We start from the raw sequence: 10,593 nt of genomic DNA on the forward strand, positions 1-10,593 counted from the left end.
TTATAAGGTCTTTGAATATACATTTAAATTTCTTAAAACTTGAAAATGTTTAAACATAAATAGTGGTGAAGATACTTAGAAAATCACACTATATATAATATAAATTACCTATATAATTAACAAATTTACTGGTAGAATTATTATATTAAAATTTATTTGCCGTAAAACTAAGAGGAAACTATATAAAACCGTAGACATTTCGACGGGACTTTAATTTTTGATATAGCTCAACTAACGCAGGAGTATCCCAAGTAGGTATTATCTTACCAACATTATTTAATATTTAAGCTTCTGATCAGCCCACAACCTAAAATACGTTTGTCACAGACTATGCAAACGACAAATTCATTCTATCTATAAACTAAGACCCTATAATTGCTTCGACTAACTTACAATTGCATCTAAATTTACTTTCTGATTGATATACAAATAGAGAATCAAAATAATTTATGATAAAATCGTCCATACAACTTTCATATGACAACATGGTCTCTGTCCGGTTATTACAGTCAACAATTTACCTATTCATTCAGACAGTATAGTAAAATATTTAGATCTCAATCTGGACATAATATTAACCTGGAACAATCACATAAAATCCAAAAGAATAACCCACAACTCTAGGACTCGCACACTTACAAAAGAACCACTTTAAAAAACCTATACACAAAACTTTTAATTTATATAGCACTCCTTAAGCCAATATGCACTTATGGGTTACTACTCTGAGAAATTGTAAAGAAAACTAACTTAAATAAAATTCAAACGTTCCAAAACATCACATTACATAAAATTACCAACGCTCCACTTTATGTATCAAACAAAAATCTTCGTAAAGAATGGATGAAAATAATTGAAGAGTAAGCTATTATTTTCTATAAAAGATTATTTTCCAAACTTGAAAATCATAAAAATGCACTTATTAGTGCCAACTAAATATATACCTAGTTTTTTTTTTTAAATTTGTTATTTAAGTTAAGTGTCTAGTGGACGACTCCTTACTCACGAACCTCAATTTTTTGTAACTCTTAGCACATTATATTTATTTTGCTTCTTTTTATATAAATTGTATATTTAGTATAAAAATAAAAACAACTTTAACGACCGTAATACGAGTGAGCAATTAACTAGCTATAATGTATAGATACCATTATTATAATTTACTATTAGAATATTTTATTTCACTCTTTCTTTCGACAAAATTATTACATGAATCATGATTATAAAACGTACGAAAATGTATGAGATGTAATACAAAATCAATAAGTATGGTCAGAGGTGATATAACAATACGGTATGAGTCACGAAAGTATTTCTATAAATCTATAATTATATACTAGAGCAGAAGAAAATCGTTCCCCGAACGGAAAAAGATTTTTTTTCTTTTACATCTGATGTCGTTTAGACACGTTAAATCTATCATCGTTATAATTATATTATCACCTGCAGTAGAGTCACCGTTATAGTTTATCAAGACTGAATTCACGCAGTATATTATTATCGGTCGAAAAAAAATCATAGTTTCCACGTTATTTTTGCACTCATTATCGAGCCAATTAGCCATCGTGTAAGCACTATTTTGAGTAAAATATCATCATGATTTTTTTTGATAATTTCAAATGCAAAACACCAAAAATTACATGCAAATCCATATACTCCATACGGCATACAATTAGATATTTTTATTACACGATGACTTATATTGTACGCACATCTGTACGTGTTCTCAACGAAAAAATAAACCCAGAACTTTTGTGATCGTATTAATAAAAATTCAAACTAATGCTTTTCAAATGCAGCAGATAATATAATATACACAAGGTTTTTTATCGTCGTTTTATTTAAGAATTATTACGGATCGGCGGGAAAAGTGGGTGTAATCGAATAGTCTCATGTCATACTATTTAATGGAAGTGACTCATATGTAAATAATTTGCCAACGACAAAATATTCCGATGATGCACGTATTATATATGTACTCCTAAAATAACTTAACATAAGTCATATGTCAAATAACTAAACAAAAAATAAAATAAAATCACTTAGGGACGCCCATAAGTGATTAAGGAACTTAAGTTAGCTTATCGAAGCTGTCGATTTTCATGCGTACATTTGCAAATCCTGTATTGATATATGGTAAGTATATTATATACGACAATAACTATCATAATATTATAATACATCATAAGGTTAAATAATATTTTAACCACTATTATCTTGGTAATGGTCTCCTATCCAAATAACATAAACGAATTTCTGAACAAGGTGATATCATTTTGTCGAATAAAAATTCTACACTTATAGAAAACATTATAATAACGTGGTGATATATTTTCTTAGAAAAATTGCAGTATACTTATAGTTTTAGTGGACAGATTCAATAAAATCAGTTTGTTCAATAAAACGAATTCGGTAGTAAACATCTAAACATCATCGGTACTAAACGAAATCATTAAAAATTAAAAATATACATTGTCGAAAGGTTCTATTAATCTAATATAATATTATCAAAGACGATATATTTTAATAAAAATCCATGTGAAGATTTGCATAAAAATAAGGAAATCAACCACACTCTTTATAATTTTAATATACTCCAGTTACATCGAAAAAAAAAGTGATATTTTACAGTATATTTTTTCAATAAAGTTGTATATATGAAATATGCTATTACTGAATTGTGTTTATTATAGATATTACCAGAAAAAATAGTTAAATATTATGTAGATTAAAACATTGATATATTATCTATTTAAGTTGATTAAATGATTTAATTATGTTGACTAATGTTAAAAAATTTTCAAATTATTTCTAAATGAGCATTAAAAATATGAATACATTATAAATTACTGTATTAACTTATATAATAATAAAAATAAAAAAAATTAAATTTCATTAATTAATACTTTATAGAAATTTTTAAGAAAATAAGGCAATAATCAATATGAGTATCTGAACCAAATATAATCAACTAATAGTTAACTTTATTTTATTAATATATTTTTTTCTCATTTCCGTTCAAGTTGTATATATTCAATATATGAAGATTCGTTAAAATATGCATTAAATATTAATAGTATGCACATTCAATTGTGAAAAAAAAATTTAATTAATTCAATGATTCCTCATGAAATGAAACCAAAAGAATTTTCAAGTTTTAAAAACAATTATTATAATGTTTAAAAAAAAATAAAAACAATCGAAATCCATTCACCAAATGTATATACTGTATACCTCTAAATTATATAAGATAATATATGATGAAGTTAATTAAAGTTATGGAAAAACTATTTTTAATAACTCAAGCAACATATACCAAATAGGCTATTATCATTTAATTTAAATATACTATATCCCACAAAGAAATTATTAGCCACTATAAAATATTTGAAATGCTCTGCATACAATTATGGTAATTTGCACGCTACATCAAGGAAACATGAACATTTTCCTGCAGATTGCGTCCAAAAATACCGACAGGAAAAAAATATGTCCACACCATGCCGTCGCCTTCTTTCCAATGCCTACACGCATATAAACATGTGTTGATAATAATATAATGTGACTTCTATTACAACTTACTGACGTACGTATAATAATAATAATGTAATGGGTGAGAAGAAAATGTAGGATATCAATTCCCGTCTCGTTTAAAAACCGCGTTAGACATTAACGTCGTCGTCGCCGTAACAATAAATCCGAAGTAATGGTCGGGTGTTAAAAAGCGCAAAACACACGTGAGTCTTTTTTCCGCACTTTCTCTCTCTCGCTCTTTTTTTTTCTCTCCCGACACCTCACCGTAGTACACTATATATATAATATTCGATATTTTTAGACACAACCGGCACGCAAATCACGTGTTTTGTCCGGGGGGGGAAATAACGAAACGAAATTTTTTTTTAATGTTGGTGTTTGTTGTGTGTAACGCGTATACCATAGTCATATAGATCTAATACTACGGATCGCACCCTGGACATAGTTGAGAGGAAAAAACAGCGAAAAAAATGGTTTTCGACGGAACGGCGCATTTTGACGGTGGCCGCGGGCCAAATTATTCACGCGTTTTGTGTATAAATGGTATCGTTTTTTAAACTGCACCCGCGCATTCGATGATCTTTACCAGGTGGCGTGCATTTCCTTTTATTTGCGTTGGACTACATGGAATAATATTTTATTTAAATCATCGAAAGCTGCGGATACCGCTGATCACCGTTCAACGCATGAGTATAACAATACTATTGCTTGAGTACAATGTTTGTATACGATCCTTCACCCTATCTCTATCCACATCCCACCTCAAATGACCGAATTTGTATTTTTTCGAGATTTCGTACCTACATGTTCAAGAGGTTGTTTTTGACTATTTTTAAGGGTGTAAACCGTCTCAAGACTATCTGAATTAATATCACTCAAAACACTGAATTTTATAATATTGTTTAAAAATAATTATAAAAATAAAAAAATAACTTTCACAAATCGTAAAACTATTTTAAGTGCCTAAAAATTATATAATGCTACGATTGAATAATTATTATTTTTTTTTTTTTTAAACAATTCAATTTAAAACCAACAGCTTTCATATATTATACTACAATTTTAACAATTTAAATTACATTTTAGATTATTCGCACACCAATGGTGCTTGTATAACAGTTCGGTTATAGATGAATATGGTTAATCGTCAAATGTATATATTTTAAACATAAGCATATTCATATTATAGCAATGTAAAAATACTTACATGGTATTTATAATGTATTTATAAATTGAAAGGCATGACTTATTGTTTTCATTGTACTTCGTCCATGCATATTATGTGTTCCATACGCAGTTACCACAATTTTCATTAGCTTTTAAAATACTTTATTCGCCGGAACGTTCATTACCTCGATTGTCTTATACATTTAATCTCGAAATAAATAAACGTTTGTGTTAGATATTTGACTCCAACACAAACTGTACAAATGTTTACAGGACATTATATGAATGATATTATTTACTCTAATAAATCGAGGTTGTCGGTTTGGCATTGTTTTTGGTTTTTATAATTGCTATCAAGCATTTCTGTATGGCATGTTATGCAAACGATAATAACATGATCGCTACAAAATAACTTAATTTCACGGTATGACTGTACACAATTTTAAAATAACGAAGTTCGTCCAAGAAATTTTAGGCCATTCCACACATCATTTAGTCGGTTCATCGAGAAACCATAATTACTTATACATGTAAACGACAACGGTGATCGCGAGTTGTTCATTTATGATCAAACCATTATAAAAATACAATTATAAAAAAACCGTTAACCGGAGGGTTACCGTAGGAAACCGGAGTATATTACATGGAGATTTATTGATTCCGCCGGCTACTGTTTATAAAATCTACATATTGATTCTGCCGGCTACTGTTTATAATATCTACACATCGATTCCGCCGGACACTGTTCATCCCCCCCCCCAATTATAAAATTATATAATTCAAAATGAAAATGCATAATCAAATTAATATTTATATGTGAATATATTGTAAAATATAATAAGTAAATGTATATAAGTAACTACTTTTAATAATATTTGGACATGTGTTTTAAATAAGTGAACTTGGAAATTTTATTATCTTACAAATAATTAGATAAATTTTCAATACATTATTTATTTTTTTTTATTAAAAGCACTATTTTTGCTATTTTTTTGTATGTTTATTCCGTTTATGTGTATGTAACTGTCAGTATGTATTTTTTTGATTTAAAATATGGGTGAATATGAAAATGTTTGGATGACCTTTTGTGAATTGTGAATTTAATTTTGAGTGGAAAGACTCACAGCTATTGTTAGTACGTTCCGAAGTTATTTCTTGATGCCTAAATACGTGGATTGAATTTTGCATCTTCATCAATATAATATTCAACTAAATAATCACAGAACTTAACTAACCTTTCATCATCTGGAGATACTGACATCAAATCTGTCATAAAGCAATCTCTTACTTCTTCTGGATTCAATAATGGTAATCCCATTTTAGCCAATTACCTATTTCATTTGATGCATCTTTATATTCTTTTGATAAGTCTAAAAAATAAAAATTATAAATAAATTAATATTAATAATAGATAATACAACAATAATATTATTGTATGTGTATTTGAATTTATATTTACCAAGACTTTGAATGTATTTCCACCAATTTTGTGTTAAATGAAATCTGCAACCGACGATCCGTATTTCTGGCCATATTATTTTTGCACCAATATGCTTCTTTAAAATCGGAAACTAATTTTGATGGAGAGAATAATAAATCAATTTTCAAACATTTATCAACCACATATTCAAACGATCGTGCATATGTGACTTTACATTTGTCTAGTAGTAAAAAGTATACGAGTGGAATATAATGTCCGTTCTTGAATATGTGGATAGTAAAAAACTGAAGAAAATATTTTGCACAGTAGGTAAAAGTACCATCCACAAATATTCTGTCTACTGAATATAGCAATTTTAATTTCGATTCTGTCGAAAAACATATAATTTTGTTTACTGAATCAACAACAAGAATAAAGTTTTCATCCTGGACAGTTTTAATTTGACATTCGTTCATTACGTTAATTGCTTCTGTAATATTAGTTGGGAATTTTGGATATGATGATCTACGAGAGCGGTATAAACATTGATGAATATTATTAATATCTATACCTGTAAACGTTTGTGTTAGTTCTGGCTTAGTTAAAGTTCCTCTATTGATGATTTTTGAAGGCCTTTCCAATTCGTCGTTTAAGTCCATTAGAAAATAATTTTTTTGATATACTTTATGCAATTTTTTCGTGATGGTTGATATTATGTATAGGTACCTTCATCTTTCAAAATGTTCTTTAATGTTTGATCTACATAAATTTTCGCGGTGCACTTTTTTATGTATACACTGCCATTTAAAAGTATCTAAATACTTCACATAATCTATTTATAATATTTACTATTATTATACAAAATCCTATCTTTTTTTCGTTCACTTGAAATTATAGAAAAATTCATTGTAATTAAAAATGTAACAAATTGTAATTAAGATCCTAATACAAGTGTGTGAGTATGTGACACTTTATACACGTGGAGCAATTTCGTTAACTAGATCGATACTGTCGATACTGATTAGCAACTATGCGAGAAGTAATAAGGAAAGTCCACATTTTAACAAGCGGAATCGAACCAAACCAACATAAATATACTGTTATAGTCTTACAGATATTAAAATATTATATTATATCTTATCTTAAAGATAAGATTTCAGTTAGCATTTCTAAGTTCACTTATTAACTGTGTGACACAGTCTGTGTCCAAATATTATCAAAAGTAGTTCCACTTTAATTTTGAAATATACAACTATAATTATTTTATACAATTTAGATTATACATTTAACAGTATATTCATATACATATTAATTAAATAGTAATATTATAATTTATAGTTATATATTATACCGTCTAAATTATGTATACTTTCTAAATAGACTATACATTTTAAAATACATATACAAAGGGGAAGGGGGGGGGTGAACAGGAATCGATGTGTAGATATTTTAAACAGTAGTCGACAGAATCAATAGCCTGCGGAGTCAATATAAAATCGGCGGAATTAATATACGCTCTATTACACATATTAAACACTCTTTTTACTGACAATGTATTTTTCCGATTGCCGCTCACAAAGTATATAAACACAAAATACACATAACAGCTGCACGAATACATGTATTATAGGTAGTGCTTATATATGCTTAGATACTTATACTCAATATATCGTATACATAGAAACATGATAAAAAACTATTAATACCCACGTATAAAAATTAAAAATTCTTTACAATACACTTTAGAAGTAAACTATTGTTTTTTTAAACATTTTTATACAAATATCGAATATATATTGTGTAAACGTGTGGCTTTGATATCTGCCGATAATACACTTTATCATAAAATAACACAAAGAAAATAAAGAGCTTTTGTTTCGCAGCGACACCGTAGCATCTCAAGTTATTTGAAAAAAACATTTTTTAGTCAAAATTCATAATTTATATATCACCTCTGCATTTTATAAGAATGCAATTTTTTTAAAATAATTTTTAACAATACCACCAACAGGCATATTATTATAAAGCTATTACATTTTATCTTGTAATCTAAAATTTGGCTTTAAATTGAAATTTCAGACTCCTTTAAAATCTAAATTTGGAAGAACCTACTTAATACATTGTGGTAATTAAAAAAGTCTTTAAGTGAAAGCTACTTCAGTTATAGAATTAATATGTAGGTGACTTATTACAAACAAAATCTAATTTGTAAAAAATGTATAAGAGATGATCATTTTAAAGATTAATGGTTGGTGAATAAATTGTATCGATTTAACTGTTTTTAAGTGTCCACTTCACCAAATATAAGCAACCTATGAAACTGTAACATTGTAATAGCAGATAATCATCAAAAGAGCACGTGTTAAAAAAAGCAAATGTTTAAAAATTTTACTGTATGAATAAATCGTTATCGATTAAAAATAAAATTAGTAGCAATAAATGTTATTAGTTGTATTACAATAATGAGTATGATTTTATAGCGCAATTAAAAACCATATTTAAATGTTTATATATGAAAAATATATCTATACTCCTTTATATTTATATTATTACATATTTTATTATTATAATTAATAAGTTTAGCATTTCCAGATAAACGGCCAAGATTCTATAACGTGAGAGACCATCATACCTTCAATTTAGTAAATTACCATGGCATGTAACAATTTAACCCAGATGATGCATGTAAAATTCTAGTATCTGACCACCAATCTTCTCACTGATTGTTAAGTCATACATTATTAATATTAATTAGATAAGTAAATTTAATTATATATTTGGACGTGTATAGTGAACATAAAATATTTAACAATTTATATATATTTTAACAATAAATATTGGGTTAGATGTTGCCAAAAAAGAAGATTTAATCTGTACTCGGTTTATATATCAAAATAAAATAACGCCTGTAATTCATTATCCTAGGCCACATATTATATTAATATGTATTAATATGTCGAAGTTGAAATAGTTTCGTATTCAAGCATGGATAATGGAAACTGTGTTAAATTAAATAACATTTAGTAGCCTGCGATTGTTGGAATTTATATGATTTACGATTTACGATTTTATGAACGATCACATTGGAGGCACGGGTCGGCGTTTTATGAGTTTACTTATGTGTGGTCGAGTTTTCTTAGGTTTTTTTTATACTGTTATTTATTTATTTATTTATTATTATTATTATTGACCGCCGTGCAACTGACATTCATGAGATCTTAACCAAAATACTATACATTTGAACATTACGAGATTTATTAACCAAAAGTCTCGCTAGAAATCCATATTATTTACTATATCTCATAAATTATAAATTGACATAAATATTGTTTTTTTTTCTGTTTTTGTTTTACGGCTAACGATCGCAGTGACAGTATGACAAATCGCATGTCATAGTAATTAGAAAAGGACTGAAAAAGCGTAATATTTTCCCTAGATGTTATCGATCAAAGATTATTTAAAGCTTCTGAGCGGAAATAATGTTCACACTCATGAGAATGTGAAATTTACCAATATGTTACTACACCTAATGCCACTTCAAGAGAGGAAATAAATACGTATGCATTTTGAAAAAAAACAATTACTCTTTTCGACATTCGATAAATTAAGTAAAACATCATATTACGTGCGAACATTCAAACATTGAATCTAATAGATTAAAAAATTTATTGAGATTTAAAATATATATGTTACAATCACCTTACCAGTAGCGAATATTACCTATTTACTAAATACCTATTAACTTATTAAAATAATTTTAAATATCCATCCACCAAGCACTTTTTTAGGGAACCTAAAAAGAATGTCATCAGTCCTCCAGGCTCTATGAAAATCTTCAACCGTACAAAACGTGACACATTCGCACCTAAAATCACCGATTAATCATGAGTATCATTTGATACACTTAAAACACAGCCATCATTGCGTCCTACACAGTTCCACAATACTACATCCCCGTCGACGATGAAAAAACCCACAAAAACAACTATTTGTTCGCAAATAATTTCCGTTTCATGATAACACCTATGTTGCTACATCATTATGATATATAATAGTGCACAACAAGCAATGAAACTTACCTGGAAGAACAGACAGAAGCACACCCACTGGTAGTAGCCGTAAGTCTTGCGATCGTCCGTCTTTCCACGGGTGTTATCCACGCCCGGGTACGGGACACTGACACCGACCTTCTTTTTGAACGCCTCCTTGATGGTGTACGTGGAGTGTATCCAGCAGTAGGTATTGAGCACGTCCTCCGGTATGTCCTTGGTGTGCACGCAGTCGATCGGGTTGCCGACGTACTGCCGGGTGGTCACGATCAGACTGAAAGCGGACAACAGCATCACGGTCAAGCTGTAGTGGAGCCGGAACACGGGCGAGTCGATGTGCACGTGGCTGATTTTTACCAGGCTCTTCAGGCCCCGGAACACGTCAAGCATGGCGTACCGGGCCGGCGGGACACCCGATCCGTA

The 10,593-nt window shown here is 29.0% G+C and overlaps 2 protein-coding genes across 3 annotated transcripts in view; both read right to left on the minus strand.

The window, feature by feature from the left end:
- The window catches only part of LOC112683794 (innexin shaking-B), a 40,662-nt gene extending 30,088 nt beyond the window's left edge, over positions 1-10,574 (minus strand). Inside the window, exon 1 of the mRNA XM_025554945.1 lies at positions 10,201-10,574. Within this exon, the coding sequence (XP_025410730.1) occupies positions 10,201-10,560 (360 nt within the window). The 5' untranslated portion in view covers positions 10,561-10,574. The remainder of the gene's footprint in view (positions 1-10,200) is intronic.
- On the minus strand, positions 5,711-6,940 carry LOC112683797. Of its 2 annotated transcripts, XR_003148620.1 has the most exons (4): positions 6,693-6,940; positions 6,161-6,611; positions 5,937-6,071; positions 5,711-5,863 (listed from the first exon to the last, which is right to left on the minus strand). XR_003148620.1 is itself a non-coding variant. In XM_025554953.1 (3 exons), the coding sequence occupies exons 2-3, from the start codon at positions 6,017-6,019 to the stop codon at positions 5,728-5,730; spliced, it is 219 nt and encodes a 72-aa protein (XP_025410738.1). In that variant the 5' UTR covers positions 6,020-6,071; positions 6,161-6,940; the 3' UTR covers positions 5,711-5,727. The 2 variants fall into 2 exon arrangements, 1 of the variants encoding a protein (XP_025410738.1); XM_025554953.1 differs by having other exon boundaries at positions 6,161-6,940.
- Positions 10,575-10,593: the final 19 nt, after the last annotated feature.

The sequence above is a fragment of the Sipha flava genome, unplaced genomic scaffold (genome assembly GCF_003268045.1).
Source record: "Sipha flava isolate LNK unplaced genomic scaffold, YSA_version1 236_pilon_pilon, whole genome shotgun sequence".
NCBI classification, from domain to species: domain Eukaryota; kingdom Metazoa; phylum Arthropoda; class Insecta; order Hemiptera; family Aphididae; genus Sipha; species Sipha flava.